General features: G+C 39.1%; 2 protein-coding genes across 2 annotated transcripts in view; one reads left to right on the top strand and one right to left on the bottom strand.

Moving 5' to 3' along the window:
* Nucleotides 1-10: 10 nt before the first annotated feature.
* On the top strand, nucleotides 11-14,563 carry PSMC2 (proteasome 26S subunit, ATPase 2). Its single transcript, XM_006774903.2, has 12 exons — nucleotides 11-163; nucleotides 3,422-3,459; nucleotides 3,823-3,904; nucleotides 5,171-5,270; nucleotides 7,930-8,061; nucleotides 8,460-8,532; nucleotides 8,901-8,996; nucleotides 10,171-10,335; nucleotides 11,430-11,517; nucleotides 13,397-13,599; nucleotides 13,690-13,786; nucleotides 13,873-14,563. Exons 1-12 carry the CDS (start codon nucleotides 94-96, stop codon nucleotides 14,028-14,030), a joined length of 1,302 nt encoding a protein of 433 aa, XP_006774966.1. The 5' UTR covers nucleotides 11-93; the 3' UTR covers nucleotides 14,031-14,563.
* A 331-nt stretch (nucleotides 14,564-14,894) lies between these two features.
* Nucleotides 14,895-17,354, bottom strand: part of SLC26A5 (solute carrier family 26 (anion exchanger), member 5) — a 31,355-nt gene continuing 28,895 nt past the window's right edge. The window contains exon 17 of the mRNA XM_015571215.1: nucleotides 14,895-16,329. Within this exon, the coding sequence (XP_015426701.1) occupies nucleotides 16,295-16,329 (35 nt within the window). The 3' untranslated portion in view covers nucleotides 14,895-16,294. The remainder of the gene's footprint in view (nucleotides 16,330-17,354) is intronic.

Here is a 17,354-nt window from a genome sequence, read left to right as displayed (position 1 = left end):
GGGGGGGGGGGGGGAAGAACAAGGCAGGCACCACCGGAAGCGAGGAAGGTGCTGTGTAATTACTGCGGAGCTGAGGCAGCTGCATCTCCGAAAATGCCGGATTACCTCGGTGCGGATCAGCGGAAAACCAAAGAGGAGGAGAAGGAGGACAAGCCCATCCGAGGTCAGTGGACGGAGGCAGGAGTTCCGGGCGGGCGACTTCGCACCAGGCTGGGCCCCGGGGGCAAGGCGAGGCGGGATTCCTGTCGGGCGCTCGGTCCTCGCTCCTTTTGTGCGGCCGGTGATTGGATCTGGGGCCGCAGCCGGCTCAGCCCGCCAGCCCTTTCCGTCTCCTTCACGCGCTCCAAGTTCTTCTGCATCTCCCGCTGGCTGACACTGTTGTTGAGGTTCAGCTCTCCGGTCGTGAAGTCGGGCTCCCTGCCCGGCCTCGCAGGCTGTTGAAAGTTGCCCCGCCCAATGGTGCTGGTCACCTGGATCCCCCTTTCTGCCCCGGGCCCCCCCTTTCTGCCCCGGGTCCCCCCTTTCCGCCCCGGGCCCCGTGCTGGGAAGTGGGACAGACAGCCTGGAGCTGTTGTGGGCGGGACGGGGTCGGCCCGCACCCGGGTTTAGCCTCTGGCCTGAGTTCTGGCTGGGAAAGAATTCGGAGCCCAGACTCGCACTATAAGAGAACATTTATTTGGGAAATCACGGAGGTAGAAGAAGTAATTTGTAGAAGAAATGGACTTAAGAAACACGTTTTAGCCCTGTCCGGTTTGGCCTGTGGACTCAAGGGTCCCAGGTTCGGTTCCGGCCAAGGGCATGTACCGTGGTTGCGGGCACATACGCAGTGGGGGGTGTGCAGGAGGCAGCTGATCAATGTTTCTCTCTCATCGATGTTTCTAGCTCTCTATCCCTCTCCCTTCCTCTCTCTAAAAAATCAATAAAATATATTTAAAAAAAGAAAAGAAAAAAGAAACACGTTTTAGAGGCGAAGGAAGGGCCCTTGGAGTTCGGAAGTGAGGAAGGTGAAGGTAATGCGCCTGGGGGGGCGTGGTGGGGGGTGGGAAGGGACAAGGGTGCTCAGCCCTAAGGGTGTAAGGGTGGAGATTTTAGGGAAGGTGGGAGGGGGGGGATCTCAGTAGTGTAGTCAGCAGTTGTCCTTTCAGAGTCTAGGTCTTCACTAATTGGTTGGTTGGCTCAGGGCAGGGGGTCATTATCCAAAGCAGCTGGTCCTGAGGTCAGCCATAGGGTGCCTGGTCTGGTTTTGTTGCCTTTTTGGACCTGGGGCTCCCGGGAGGGAAGGTCAGGGGGTCCAAACCACAGGACCAGGGATATGCAAGGGGAGGAAAGGTCACACTGGGGGCAAGGTCCTACCCTACATTTGTCCTCTGTTAGGCACCCGCGGTTTTCTGCCCTGGTGAATTTCTGTACCTGACCCATCACCCTTGCTCTGATGCTCATGTCTGTCTAACTGCCTACCGCAGAGCCAGGGTCCTGAAACAATTTTCTTTTAAAAACAAACATTCCTTTAACTTGATGATACCTTTACATGCCTAAAGCTCAAAAGGGAGAAAAAAGAAACATTGACAATTGTCTCATCCCTGGCCCCAGCCACCCCTTACCCACAGAAGCAAATAGACATTTTCTATGCATATGCTAGCAATTTTGCTCATGTAGTTTATTTTTTACATAAATGCGGCATGCAGTACATCTTTTTGGTTTTAATATGTATTAGAAATAAGTTTATTTTTTAAAAAATATATTTTATTGATTTTTTACAGAGAGGAAGGGAGAGGGATAGAGAGTCAAACATCGAGCTAAGTGGAATAAGTCAGTGAAACAAAACACCATATGATTTCACATATTTTTAATGGCCAAATTAGTCTCCTGGAGACTACGCTTTTACACACAGTGCATGAGACATGCACACCATTTTCATACACAATTTCCCACTAGGCCCTTATATGTAGTCTGCCTTTATGCTGTTTTTTGTTCCCTATAGACTATTTTAAAGCATTCTTATGGTGTGTTTTTCTCTTTTCTCTAATTCTTCCCTCTCTAAATAACTTAAAAGGTCCCAGGTTCGATTCTGGTCAAGAGCATGTCCCCTTCTTCCCTGTTTCCAAACTCTCCTCAGAGAAAGAGCATTCCCTCTCTACGTTCATCTCATATTCTACTCTTTCCCTTGAAAATATTTTAGGCCACTGTAAACCTCAGAGGTACTGTCACCTAATGGAAAACTTAGTTACAGAGATTTAACATTTCTTCTGTGTACTTCTCTGGGTATGTTACTCTGTCAACAAGGTAATAAATTTATCCCTTGGATACAGTTAGTGGCTGACGTGTGTATAGTATTTTATGCTCTTCATATTTTATGTAATCTTATAGCAACACTGTTAGGATAAATTAGTATCTCTATTTTTCATTTATGTATTTTTTTGAGAGAGAACATCGATTTGTTGTTTCACTTCTTTAGGCATTCATTGATTTTTTAATATATATTTTTATTGATTTCAGAGAGGAAGGTGGTGGGGGAGAGAGAGAGAGAGAGAGAGAGAGAGAGAAAGAGAAACAAACATCAGTGATGAGAGAGAATCACTAATCGGCTGCCTCCTGCATGCCCCCTATACTGGGGATCAAGCCCACAACCCAGGCATGTGTCCCTGACTGGAATTGAACCTGGGACCCTTCAGTCTGCAGGCCGACGCTCTATCCACTGAGCCAAACCAGCTAAGGCCGTTGGTTGTTTCTTACATGTGCCCTGACCTGTGATGGAACCTGCAACCTGGCATATCAGGAGAACACACACTCTAACCAACTGAATTACCTGGCCAAGGGGTAAAGCCACTCCTTACGTGCTTTGCTATAAGCTATGTAATTGTGGATTTAACTTTGTTGTGCAAGATGAACTTGGGGGGGCCGTCATGGTGAAGGTCCTTTCTTGGATGCAGGTATCTGATGGTCTGATTGGTTCTGGAGGCTGGAAGTCCGAGGGCAGGATGTCAGCATAGTGGGTTCTGGTGAGAGCCCTCTTCCAGGTTGCAGACAGGCATCTCCTGTCTTCTCGTGGTGGAGAGGACCATTGTCTCTGTTTTTCAGATGAGAAAACTGGTGCTCAGAGATTAAAGATTTTTCCAAGGTTACTTAGCAAATGCCTGACTTTGTTGGGACTAGTGGCAGGTTGTTTTGATTCTCAAGCTGTTCTTTGGGCTGCCTGTTCTTAATGGATCACATCTCTTTGATATGAGGCTGTATATTCTTTTAAGTCCACCTTCACCCAGTTATCCAAGATTCCAGCAACTGTTTGAAGGTTGTAGTTATATCATTACAATTTTACACATTTTTTCTCACTCAACTAATGAGCTTTGGATTTGAACAGAGAAGAATTGTTAGCTCTAATTTCTTTTGTTTGAATCTTACGTGTTTTCTTTCTTTTTTCCAGCTTTGGATGAGGGTGATATTGCCTTGCTGAAAACTTATGTAAGTCCTTTCAGTGTCTACACAATATAGATGTTTTATGTTGAAATAAGAACTATTGTTGGTATTGCTCTTCCAAAATAATTAGAAGAGAATATCTAGAAGTTTATAGTAATCTTTACTGAAATAAAGTCACCTTTTTACAGATTCTATCTAGAATAAATCAGAGTGTAAATATTCAGTGTGTCTAAGTTTAAACATTTTTATACTGTTTGTAATTAAAATGTAGAACTCTGTAGAAAGATATTTAAAACAATTTACACAAATATTTACTGTATGTGAAATGTATGAACTGTTAAGTGTTTTTGTAGTTTAATAAATTGTTGATTTCTTGATACTCCAATTAAACTGAACTTTATCTCCCAGGGTCAGAGCACTTACTCTAGGCAGATCAAGCAGGTTGAAGATGACATTCAACAACTTCTCAAGAAAATTAATGAGCTCACTGGTATAATTTAATTTCTGTTTCCTCTCTCTAAATGTAATGTATTAATCATATCAAAGAATTTAAAATATAAAAGTTGCTCTTTCATGAATTACAGATTTTAAAAAATTATCGTTCCTATCTTTTAAGAAATTGGATCTCATTTAATAAGCTCTTTTACTTCCTTTTACAAACAAGTTTAATGCTTAAGCAATTAAGAAATAACATCTCATTCATGGATAATAGAGACCATTATAAACTTTTGAACAATAATAGATACAGAGGCAGAGCTGCCTCAAACAGATTGTCAAACTGCAGCGGGAAGGCTGGGGAGGGTTGGGGGGCAGGAGGGAGGTGGGTAAGAGATCAACCGAAGGACTTGTATGCATGCATATAAGCATAACCAATGGACCTAAGACACTGGGGAGTAGGGGAGGCCAGGGAACTGTCAAGGGCGGGAAAAGAAAAAGGACACATAGGTAATACCCTTTGTAATACTTTAAGCAAAAAAAACCCAAAAACACACACACACACAAAACAAAATACACACACACACACAAAGAAATAACATCATCCTTTAAGCAATTAATGTTTCTGTTGGTCAAAGCCATATTTAATAAACTTTTTTTTTATATTGATTTCAGAGAGGAAGGGAGAGGTAGAAACATAAATGATGAGAGAGAATCATTGATGGGCTGCCTCCTGCATGCCCCTCATTGGGGATCGAGCCTGAAATCTGGGCATGTGCCCTTGACCGGAATCGAACCCGGGACCCTTCTGTCCATAGACCAATGCTCTATCACTGAGCCAAACCGGCTAGGGCTTAATAAACTCTTAAAACCAGTTAAAGTTTCTTATTGAATAAAAATATGATCTCACATGGTACTGCTTGAAGTAAGTGGGCTATTGCCTAGTAATTGGAAACTTTTCTTGGGAATTTCAGTGGTGACATTTTATAATATTTGACCACAAAAAAATGTCAAATATGTTATTAAAGTTTTGGCTTATGACTACTTTAGGGCAGCAGTTTTCAGCTGGGTGATTTTGCCCCCCTCCATCCCTCAGAACATTTGGTAGTGTCTGGAGATAGTCTTGATTCTCAGGGCTTGAGGGGGAGACGGTGCCAGTGGCATCTAGTGGCTAGTGTCAGGGATGTGGCTAACCATCCTATAATGCACAGGACACCCTCTGCAACAAATTATTTAGTTCAAATGTCATTAGTGCAGAGGTTGAGAAAGTTTGCTTTAGTGATGCTTACATTTTAGTGAATTTTATAATCTCTTTATGTAGGTATCAAAGAGTCTGACACTGGCCTGGCCCCACCAGCACTCTGGGATTTGGCTGCAGATAAGCAAACACTCCAGAGTGAACAGCCTTTGCAGGTTGCGAGGTATGTCCTGTGGAAATTTATTTGAGTCTCAGGTATAATGTGGTAGTTCATAAAGAATGTTCATTCTAAATTCCAAGTAAATAAAGCTTTCTACAAAAGTATCTGGGGTTAAAAGTGTGTACCTTAAACAATTATTCAAGAAATAGGTGAAGCCATAATCATTTAAAAGATTTGCCCTGACCGGTTTGGCTCAGTGGATGGAGCGTCGGCCTGTGGACTGAGGGGTCCCAGGTTCGATTCCGGTTGGGGGCATGTGCCTGGGTTGGGGGCACATCCCCGGTTGGGGGTGTGTGGGAGGTGTGCGGGAGGTGGTTGATCGATGTTTCTCTCTCATCGATGTTTCTAACACTCTATCCCTCTCCCTCTCTGTAAAAAATCAATAAAATATATAAAAAAATAAATAAAAGATTCAAAGTGATACAGAAAGACGCAGGGCAAATGTGAATCTTCCCTTCCATCTTCGCTGTCCCACTGTCCCTTTCTCAGACATAACAAATACTGAAAGTAGTTTGGTCCTCTTCATCCTGCTGTATGGCTCCCTGTCCCAACATCCTCCTAATGTAGTTCTATTAAAATTTATAGTATTCAGCATAATCATGGCTAAATAAACCCTATTCATAAAGAGCCAGGAAGTAAATTGTGATTTTTCTTTCTTGGACCACTTCTTGTTTTACTTGTCATAATTTGTATGTATATTACTAAACCCCTCAGTTTTTCCTGATTGCCTACACTGCTCTTCAGATGCATTAGGTCCATCTCCATCAGGTTTTCCCTCGTGTATACCTCAGGTGCACCGGCTGTACCTCTCAGGTTGATCTTCCCCAGCACCTTCTGACCTGCTTCAGTCTGACCAGTTGCCCTTTACGCCTGTTGACTCACAATCATCCTGTCATTTCTTACTCTGGAGGGTCCCTTTGCCTCTCTCCTACTGTTTGTGTACCAGCTCTTTTTGGCTTACTCTTACCCTCATCAGATGGGCCATGTTCTCTGGTAGCTTCATGAAAGAGGGTCATTTAGGAGGTAATATTTTGAGGCCATACATGTCTGTAAATGTCTTGGCTGGTATAAAGATTTTTTCTCCTTCAGAAATCTGAAAGCATTGTTTCATTGTCCTCCATCTGTAGTGTTAGTCTCAAGCCATTCTAATTCTCAGTTCAGTATATGTGACCTGTTTTTCCTTTGAAAATTGTAGGGTCTTCTCTTGTTGTCACTTGTTCTGAAATTTCATGATGATGTGCCTTGATGTTGGTGTATTTACACCCATGGTGCTGGGCTCTCATGTCCTTCAGGGTGGCACATTTTCTTGAAATTATTTGAATAATTTCCTTCTTTCCATTTTCTAATATCCAAATAATAGAAGTCCTCTATTTTGGACTTCTGTCATTTGAATATTGGACCTCTAGGATTGCTCTTCTAATATGCTAATCGTTCTTGCTTTTTTTAAAAACTATTTTTGCCATCATTCACTTAATGTTCAAGGAGGAGCATACTTTCAAAGGTTCTTATCTCACCATTCTGGAAGTTGAGGTCCCTGTATAGTCTATACCTTTTCAGCTGTGGATTAAAAAATCCGTTATCTGTGCATACAGTGTTGGCAGGGTCTGTCAGATAAAGTAGTGATAAATACGTTTACATATGTAATTCTGCCTCCCTGGTAGACCTTGGCTAGTAATCGAACAGAGTTTTGTCACACAGTTAATGCTTCAAGGACAAAACATCTTCACCTTACTGATCGTGCTACCTGTATGCATACTCCAGAGACTGTTGTATTTCCCTGTATTTGTTGTTACAGATTATGACATGAGCTCTCTCTAACTTGAGTTCTGTCTTTTGTTTTTGTTTTTCTTCAGTATACAATATAGAAGAGGAAAGGCAGTAGAGTACTTTCTATATAATGTACACATAATTATAAATTTGCCTTCATGTGTCACACCGAAAAAAAAATACATTTAAGTTAAAAACTGCAACAACAATAAAAATCGTTGTATAAACTCAGGAAAGAATGGAAAAACATTTATCACTTAGTGTAAGACAAGATGACTGTCTTCTGATAGGGAAAATAAAAAGGAAAGTAACTCAAGACAGCAGTTTTCAACCATTTTCATCTCATGGCACACAAACTAATTACTAAAATTCTGTGGCACACCAAAAACTATATTTGCTGATAGGACAAAGAAAGGTATACTTTTGTATTCATTCAACTGGATGGCTTTTGTTGTGTTGGCTGTTGGCATTTTTTTATTTGACAATCTAAGGGAAAAGAGGTCAGTGCCTCTGACTAAATAGTCAGGTACTGCATGTTTTAAAAATTCTTGTGGCACACCAGAAAATTGCTGACTTAAGACATAGAGAAGTATCACTAATAAAGTAATATAGTTATGAAAATCAAGAAATTAGAGAACTTCCTGATGATGAAATATTTGGGTTAAATTTCCAGGGGTATGTATCTTTTAAAAATGTTATGGCTTGGCTTAATTTGTGTGGGCCTTTGGAATGAAGCATATTCTGTGGAAAAGGATCTTTTACCAGTGGCCCAGTTTCTGCAGTTCTAGTTTCCACCTGCTATTAGTGTGCTGCTTGCCCAGGGGAGAATCTGGTTACTTGAATTCGTTATTAGTGGTTTCGGTTCTTACTCTAATCGAGTCTTTTGCTGTGTTAGATGTACAAAGATAATCAATGCTGATTCGGAGGACCCAAAGTACATTATCAACGTGAAGCAGTTTGCCAAGTTTGTGGTGGACCTCAGTGATCAGGTAGCACCTACTGACATTGAAGAAGGGATGAGAGTTGGGTAAGATTACTCTTTATAATAAATACTCATTTTTCATTAAAGATGCCATGTCACATTCACATCCTTGGCGTTCTTTTGAATGAATGTACTGGTTGCCATGGAATACCAAGGGATGCTCTAGCAGAGTACTTCCGTTTGAACATGCTTTGTTCTGCATCCACTTCCTGACCTCACACCTTCCTCTTTTCCCCCACCCCCACTATGGCTTTTATTGAATGACTTCAACTGTCATGAAGTAAATGCAGAATGTGAGAGTTGAGTTTGCCAGCCTATTTAAGGTAACATGGTGTAAGTGGAGGATAGTTATAAGGATTGAGTTAATGTAATTCATGTTTACAGAACACATAATTCACTTAGAAAGTTTTTTGAAAATCTTAGTATCTTTTTTACCTTTTTAGCGTGGACAGAAATAAGTATCAAATTCACATTCCACTGCCTCCTAAGATTGACCCAACAGTTACCATGATGCAGGTAAGAAACTATTGGGGAAAAAGAAATGGCATGACTTAGAATACAAATGCATCCATCTCAAGAAAGTTTGAAACTTTAACTGATATTTATTGTTAATATGTGGGTATGTATTGATTTGCCCAAATTTTCTAAACCACTTTTCAGTTGAGAAAGTCTTTATTAGTTTTTGCTAGTTTATCTCTCAATATCATAAGTAATATAGCAAGTGGTTCTAGTGTACTGGGCAATATATTCCATTTAAAAAAATTATTACTTGGTATAAATTTGATTTTTCTTTAGGGTATTGGGTCTACTCTACTAGATAGAACGTTTGGACTAGTATTCAGAAATCTGTGGCGATATGTTGTACATTTTCTTCCCTCTCTTAGGTAGAGGAAAAACCTGATGTCACATACAGCGATGTGGGTGGCTGTAAGGAACAGATTGAGAAACTTCGAGAAGTAGTTGAAACCCCTCTACTTCATGTAAGTGGCTGAGTGTTGCATTTTAAATTTCTTTGTATAAAGATATGATAGCCTATTGTATGCTGTGCACTAAAATTGCCTATTAGGTAGCTTTTTGTATTTTATAATATCCTTAATGAAAATTTTTGAGGGGATAGAGGATAGAGGGTAGAGGTGTGGAGAATAGGTAAGTTCCAGAAGAGAAAGCAAAAGGATTGAGTAGTCAAGCCAATTAAAAAAAGAGAAAGATTTTCTACTTTTAGTGACATAGGAGGTTGACGTATAACCTTTAGCAGTTTGTTAAATATGTTATAGTTTATTGTAGAAGAAACCGGGTGCTTGAATGATGTCTTCTTGTGCTTGGATGATGTCAAGAAGAAAAGAGCTTAAATGGAATTGAAGTAAACTTGGGACGATAATGGAAAACTAGTATATAAAATACCAGAAAATACTTTTGTTATTTATTTATTTTTATTTTTTTTAAAAGGGGAGAATGATGATTTTTATATTTTTAAAATATATTTTATTGATTTTTTTACAGAGAGGAAGGGAGTGGGATAGAGTTAGAAACATCCATCAGCTGCCTCCTGCACACTCCCTACTGGGGATGTGCCCGCAACCAAGGTACATGCCCTTGACGGGACTTGAACCTGGGACCCTTGAGTCCGCAGGCTGATGCTCTATCCACTGAGTCAAACCGGTTAGGGCCACTTTTGCTCTTTAAACACTGCAATTATTTTAAAATTAGAAAAAAAGAATTGTTAAGCCTGGATAGTAGAAATGCCTTTAAAAGCCATTCAGCCTTATGTATCTACTAGAGGCCCGATGCCTGAAATTCGTGCAAGAGTAGGCCTTCCTTTCCCCGGCTGCCAGCACCAGCTTCCCTTAGGAACCGGGACCCGGGCTTCCCTCCAGCTGCCAGCAGACATCCGGGACCCGGGCTTCCCTCGCAGCCCCAGCTTTGTCCGAAGGATGTCTGGAATGATGTCTGGTCTAATTAGCATATTACCCTTTTATTATTATAGATATGAGTCTAGTTTATATCTTATATTTTAAAATAAGTAAAGTTCTTATTAGGTGAAGTATATAGATTGTGGACTTAATAGTTTTGGTTTAAATATATTGATGTAGAAGTAGTCTTATTTTTATTATACAGAAGTGGGTGATAATTATAAATATTGTGTCTCCATCACAGCCAGAGAGGTTTGTTAACCTTGGCATTGAGCCTCCTAAGGGCGTGCTGCTCTTTGGTCCACCGGGTACAGGCAAGACACTCTGTGCTCGGGCAGTTGCTAACAGGACTGATGCTTGCTTCATTCGAGTTATTGGATCTGAACTTGTGCAGAAATATGTCGGTGAGGTAAAGTAAATTCATCATAATCAAAGAATTTGTAGCTCTGTGAAAAATTTATAAAGCAGGGATGCAATTTAAATGGCAGTTTCACATAGAAAGATTGAGACCTGAAACTTCTTGATTGATGGATTGTAATTAGTTGATGTAGAAGCCACCAGCTTTCCCTTGTGGTCATTTGGAAATAAACAACTGCTTAACATTTTTTATTTATTAATTTCAGAGAGGAAGAGAGAGGGAGAGATAGAAACATCAATGAGAGAGAATCATTGATCGGCTGCCTCCAGCATACCCCATACTGGGGATCGAGCCTGCAACCGAGGCATGTGCCCTTGACTGGAATCGAACCTGGGACCCTTCAGTCCACAGGCTGATGTTCTATCCACTGAGCTAGGGCCTGCTTAACATTTTTAATTACCATGCATCCTCCTCAGAAATACGACTTTTTCTACAAATTTGGTTAGTAAGAGAAATACCCCAGAAATGCCTGGTGAATGCATTCAGAAGTGTGCTTTTGCTTTAGGGCCAACCTTTTATGGTCTCCTGAGAAAGAAAACATGGAGCATCTGTCTATACTCACAACACATTCTCTCTCTCTCACACAGATTTTTTCATTAGAGAGTAAGTCTAGGGCTGTATATATTGTATCTGAAATGTTAATGATTAGAATACTTACAATAAGAATTAGAAAAGGAACTGCATGAATTGAGCTGTGCAGTACGTTTAGTCTCTGAGCAACACTTACAAATCAAATTCAGTGATCAGAAATGCCAAGTGATAAGTCAAATGCTTTTATTTCCTCGGGTGTTACTGATTGAAATGGTGGCTTTATTTATTAATTTGACCTCTTCAGGTCTTATAGCTATTGGCTATTTACTAGGTACAGAATCATAAAAGTACTTCAGGCTAATAAGATTAATTTAACATGAATAAGGTTAATTTGATGGAATAGGTAACAAACTTCAGTTGTTGTTTTTTGGAAAAAGCCTGGGATAATAATAGTTGAGGATACTTTTAGCAATATTGAAAAGTTTGAAGTATAACTTTTTATTCTTGAAGATTTAAAAATTAACTCTAAATTAACAAATTATTTTTCCCATTAGGGGGCACGAATGGTTCGAGAGCTCTTTGAAATGGCCAGAACAAAAAAAGCCTGCCTTATCTTCTTTGATGAAATTGATGCTATTGGAGGTATGGATGGTATTTTAAAGTAAAAAGAAATGTTACATAGCTGTGCTATTTTTCAAAGTCTTTATCTTTGTACTTTCCTAATTTCATTCATGTGACATATTTTCACACTTGAACAGTTCCTAACTTGGGATACAGCTTCACTCAATGTGATAAGAAAGCACTGGGGCATAATTTAATTGGTGCTGGTATTTCATAAAGTGTACATAAGTATTGTTACTGTTGGCTTCATAGATCTGATGAAATACACTTTTAACTGTGCGATCTAGACCACTTGTTTTAACTAACTCTTGAGCCTAAGTTTGCTCATCTTATAATGGGCATGATAATTCCTGCCCTGCTTATTTTATGGGTTTTCGAGAGTTGTAAAGTAGTGTGATAGATTTTGAAAACGAAACTTCTGTAGGCCTTGACTATTGTTATAGCCTATAAGAGGAATAATCCTTACTAGGGAGAAGTGTCATATGGCCAGACATTTTTTATTTAAGGAACTTAGTGATAAAAATGACTTGAAAATATAGTGGACCTTGTAACACTGTTAGGGGACTGTGGTTAGGTTATCTAGAGTCTTGCTTTTATACTGGGTGGACGTTGTGGAATTGGGACAGGCTGTAGTTAATGTCTTCAAGTGGTTAACTTGAGCCCAATATATTGATGCAGTGTGGTGATCTTGAAGTAATTTTTATAGTGTCATTGGAATAAGCCATAAGCCTTACAATGTCAGGATGCTCTGAAGTTATGCTTTCCAAGGTGGGTTGTGTATAAAACAGTACTAGGGCCCTGACCGGTTTGGCTCAGTGGATAGAGCATCAGCCTGTGGACTCAAGGGTCCCAGGTTCAATTCCGGTCAAGGTCATGTACCTTGGTTGCGGGCACATCCCCAGTAGGGAGTGTATAGGAAGCAGCTGATCGATGTTTCTCTCATGTCGATGTTTCTAACTCTCTATCCCTCTCCCTTCCTCTCTGTAAAAAAAATCAATAAAATATATTTTAAAACAGTACTAGGGTGCAGGAAGAAAATACTACCAATTTTTCCTTATTTAATTTTATTCTTATTTTTTAATTTTTAATTTTTTGTGTTATTTTGTACATAATACGCTAATACAACAGTATGTATCTCTATAATTTTAAAATGAAAATGTATACTTGGAGGCTTATTTTTTGTTTGGTTTTGTTTTTGCTATTTTGGTTGAAATGAGACAGACGTTTATCTGAGATCACATTAATGTATCCAAAATAGTGTGATAGTGTAAGTTATATTTCTTATTATGGCGCCAGCCTTATTTTTAAGAAGAGTTTTGAGACATGTGGAAGAGTATGGCAGTTTCTTACATTATAGGTGCTTCATGTATTCTACCTAGTCTTGGTGTACATTGTTAAACAACAGGTGTTTTGAGTGATTTCAAAACAAAGTTCCTTGAAGAGGATTTAAAAAATACTTTATTTTTATTTAAAAAAATATTTTTATTGATTTCAGAGAGGAAGGGAGAGGGAGAGAAATAGAAACATTAATGATGAGAGAATCATTGATTGGCTGCCTCCTGCATGCCCCCTACTTGGGATCAAGCCTGCAACCTGGGCATGTGCCCTTGACCAGAATCGAACCTGGGACCCTTCAGTCCGCAGGCCGATGTTCTATCCACTGAGCAAAACCGGCTAGGGCAAAAAATACTTTAATAAAGTCTATGTTAAATAAGTCTATGACGAGCCTTGTGAAAGATTCACTTTCTAATTAGTTTTGTGAAAATGAGGCAGTTATTTTAGGATTTGCTTAAAGTTGGAATTCACTTGCACTTTAGGGCATGATTTGAGTTGAGAGTAACAGTACTTTCAGGTTATGCTAGTGTTCCTGTGACCAGATAAGTCTTTCCTTTTGTCTTAGGGGCTCGTTTTGATGACGGTGCTGGAGGTGACAATGAAGTACAGAGAACGATGTTGGAATTGATCAACCAGCTGGATGGTTTCGATCCTCGTGGCAACATTAAAGTGCTGATGGCCACTAACAGACCCGACACTTTGGATCCAGCACTGATGAGGCCAGGGAGACTGGACAGGAAGATTGAATTTAGCTTACCTGATCTAGAGGTCAGAAAACCATTTCTTAGAAAAGGGATTTTTGAAATTTCTCTTCCTGTGATGTTTTCCATTGTAATATTTTTCAATTCCCGTTTTTAGGGCCGGACTCACATTTTTAAAATCCATGCGCGTTCAATGAGTGTTGAAAGAGATATCAGATTTGAATTGTTAGCACGACTGTGTCCAAATAGCACTGGTAGGTTGAAAGGTCTTGTTTATATTTGCTGGTCTGTCTGTCCAGGCTGCTTTAATGAAGCCTGTTGTTTTCTTTTTGTTTGACAGGTGCTGAGATTAGAAGTGTCTGCACAGAAGCTGGTATGTTTGCCATCAGAGCCCGGCGAAAAATAGCTACTGAGAAGGATTTCTTGGAAGCTGTAAATAAGGTCATTAAGTCCTATGCCAAATTCAGTGCTACTCCCCGCTACATGACATACAACTGAGCCCTGAGCTTTCATGAAAACACTTCTCTTAATTGGAATCTTAAGCTTATATAGACTTGTTAATAACCATTTCACACAAAAAATAAATGGTTTTAAAATGTTTTTTTCAGATACTTTTTCTCTGTAGTATAATAAAAGGTGATATTTAGTATTATTAGGCACAAAACATTATTACAGTGTATGTTATTTTTTGATCCACTACCATTTAAGGGTTTCATAGCCTAAAGTGCTTGCTTAGAGCATGTATGTCTTAGGCATATATTGGCTGGGTGCTGTACATATGTCATTATATCCTCCCATCTGCCCAGTGAGGTAGATCTAATGGATCTTGATCTAATGAATGCAAAAACTTGCCTACCGAATTGACTTCTTGCAGAGCTGGGATAAAGTCCAAGTTTATCAGCTCTATCCTCTGTGCTCCTAACCAGTGTGCTATTGTGCCCTCATCAGAATAGCTCATCTGGGCACATGACCACATGCATTTCCATGATTTCTCCCTACTGTGTTGCATAATAAAGCTTTGGCCAAACATTTTTTAGAGTGGAAGAAGCATCTTATGTAATATGTTCTGCTTTGCTATTTGACTTGATTTCAAATTAATAATTGATTTTAATTTGACTTAATTTCAAATTAAGAAGAATTGATTTACAGTGAAATCAAAAAGTATATAACACATAATCTAATTTAGAAAATCCAGAATTGGCTTTGTACAGATAAGTACTTTTTTCATTTTATAAATTAATGGTTTAAATTTTGGTATTAAATATAAGTTGCATTGAAATTTTCAACAGACTTCTTTAAAATTTCTTGTGCAAACAACACCAAACCTCTTCCACAATTCCCTCCTTCCCCCAAATTCTGAGACTCAAGCACAATAAAGAATGTTTTTATTGCAGTTCAATATTCATAAGTAATGCAAAATAGAGGTGGATACAGTTTAATTCACAAAAAAGTTGACAACATAGAAAATGCTGTATTACATTGAAATATTTAAAACATGGAAAGTTTTCAAACAGAAAAATTAAAGCCCTTTATTCATAAAATCCAACCACATCCTTTTTTGATTTTTCATTTTTGTGAAATTTATCAGAAATTTTTTCCCCCCTAAGCCTGCCCTAGTCTTTCATGAGGTATAAAATATAAGCAGAACCTATAAATGGTTTGCTCTAACATTTTGATAAATTTAAGCATTTAGAATATGCTCTTTGAAGTCTTACCACTTTTTCATATAGCCACATACATCACATGCATCAATTTGAGACAACTCAAATTGGATATGTTGCCCTCACTCAGGCCCAACATGTTATAAGTTCAATCTTGACATCTCAGTTACAGGACAAAAATCTAACTGGCCACGCATCAAATATACAATAAATTATTTGAAAAACATGGGTGTTTCTAACCAGGCATGTATATGCAGATAGAATCAACATTATCTAGATTAGCATGCTTATACCATAGTTAAAAACATAAAAGTTACATTCACCAGTAATTCCCTTCACCTAAAATGCACATGTACCTGTGTTTACTGTGTAGAGAGATGTTTATACGTGCCAGGGTGCTGATAGATAAAGCAGGATACAAAGGGTTGATGACTAGAAAAGTAATACTGGAGTAATACTTAAAAAAAATATTTTTAACATTTAAAAATGTCAGATTTATAAAAATTGAATTTCCACAAAGGTCAGGTTCATTCATCTGTTACATAAAGTAAATGCTATATACCAGTATAATGAAGAAGTTGGTAAGCTTTTCAAAGGCAAGATGGATTTGTCAGATGCTCAAACTTGGTCACATCCAAGTCAGTAGCAGGCAGCTAGCTTTTGAACATTTTGTTGGGATATGAGGGGCTTAAAAACCATTGCATGCATTTTGGTTATGTTTGGAGAATTAGATAATACTTTTATCAATTCTCATATCAACTTTTAACAGCACTCAAACCATATTATCAAGAATCTAAACATACTGAATCCTAAACGCACTCATGAAGGGTACACTAAAAAGGACCAACAGCACTTTGCACTCACTAAAACATACAGGCTCACACCAGGTAAGTTTTATGGGATCTTAGAATTTAAATGGACTTACTATCTTTAAAGGGGCAGACATAGGAGATAAAGCCTTCCCACATACCATTCCCACACAAGGGCACACCCCCCTCCCCCACCCCCAACCCTTAAAACAAAACAAACAAAACCACACCTACTCACTCCAGGGCAAATTATCTGTGTTTGCTGGCCCTCCAGGCACACAGGAGGGCAGACTCATTTTCTCAAAATGTACCTTTGGAGGTAAGCACCTCCTTTCTCTGAAACAGGTAAGGGTACAGGATCAAACCACATGGAGTGGATATTGAGATGGTACCTGAAAACTACCAAGGAGCTACTCCAGGGCTTGCAGAGGGTTCATATCCTTCACTGTTTCTCTGAGTCCCACTGCAGATGAGATTGGCAATTGGGATCCCACCATCAGCTGCCATATGAGTACACAGTGTCTATGACATGAACCATTTCCTGAGGCCCGGGTCACATTGTTTTCAAACATTCCATCCATCCATGAGGTAGAGATCAACCACTGTCATATTATGCAGGATTTGAGAAAGACAAAGCATTTCTCTATATGGGACCTTCCTGAAAACGGCTTTCCCCTACTACCATAAGAAAGGCTAGTCCTATATTTATCGATGTACATTATGCCCATTTTGATAGGGCAGTAAGAATCTGAATTTGAACCAGGGCTGAACAACAAAAAGGCATACACTAGCAGCTATTAAAATCCAGAAAGAAGGTACAGACAAAACTTGACTAAGTAAAAAAGGGTCAAGAAATTTTCCACTATATGAAATAAATAATTCTAAGTGAACCATTCCAAAATATTTACATGTAGATAAAATACATTTTGAAATGCATTCTTAGATTCTCAGAGGCATACTGAAAAAATATCCCATCAGACAAGTGCTTTTTATGTACATGGTAGAATTCTATTTAAAATAGGTTAAACATTAAAGGACAGAAAAAATATGTAAGATATAAAGACTTTTTTTTGTACACTTTCAACCTATCAACAACTAAGGCTCGAGTCACTATGTGCAAAGCATTTGTTGAAGGCTGGTGCTAAGGAATATGCAATGAACTATTCTATAATACTGTTTATAATCCTTAGGTTCTACTTTAATGGCCGAAATGATGCAGGCCCTTTTACAAAAGTTTCTAGTATAAGGTGAGGTTCTATAACTACATGCTTTTTTAGAAGGCAGTCTGTATCAGAATGCAGATGTATCGGATCTTGCGTGTGACGATTGCCAAGGAAATAGCTGGATGTAAA

Source organism: Myotis davidii, unplaced genomic scaffold, assembly GCF_000327345.1.
Source record: "Myotis davidii unplaced genomic scaffold, ASM32734v1 scaffold125, whole genome shotgun sequence".
Lineage (NCBI taxonomy): Eukaryota > Metazoa > Chordata > Mammalia > Chiroptera > Vespertilionidae > Myotis > Myotis davidii.
Note: the sequence above shows the minus strand (reverse complement) of the source record. Positions and strands in the feature narration are given on the sequence as shown.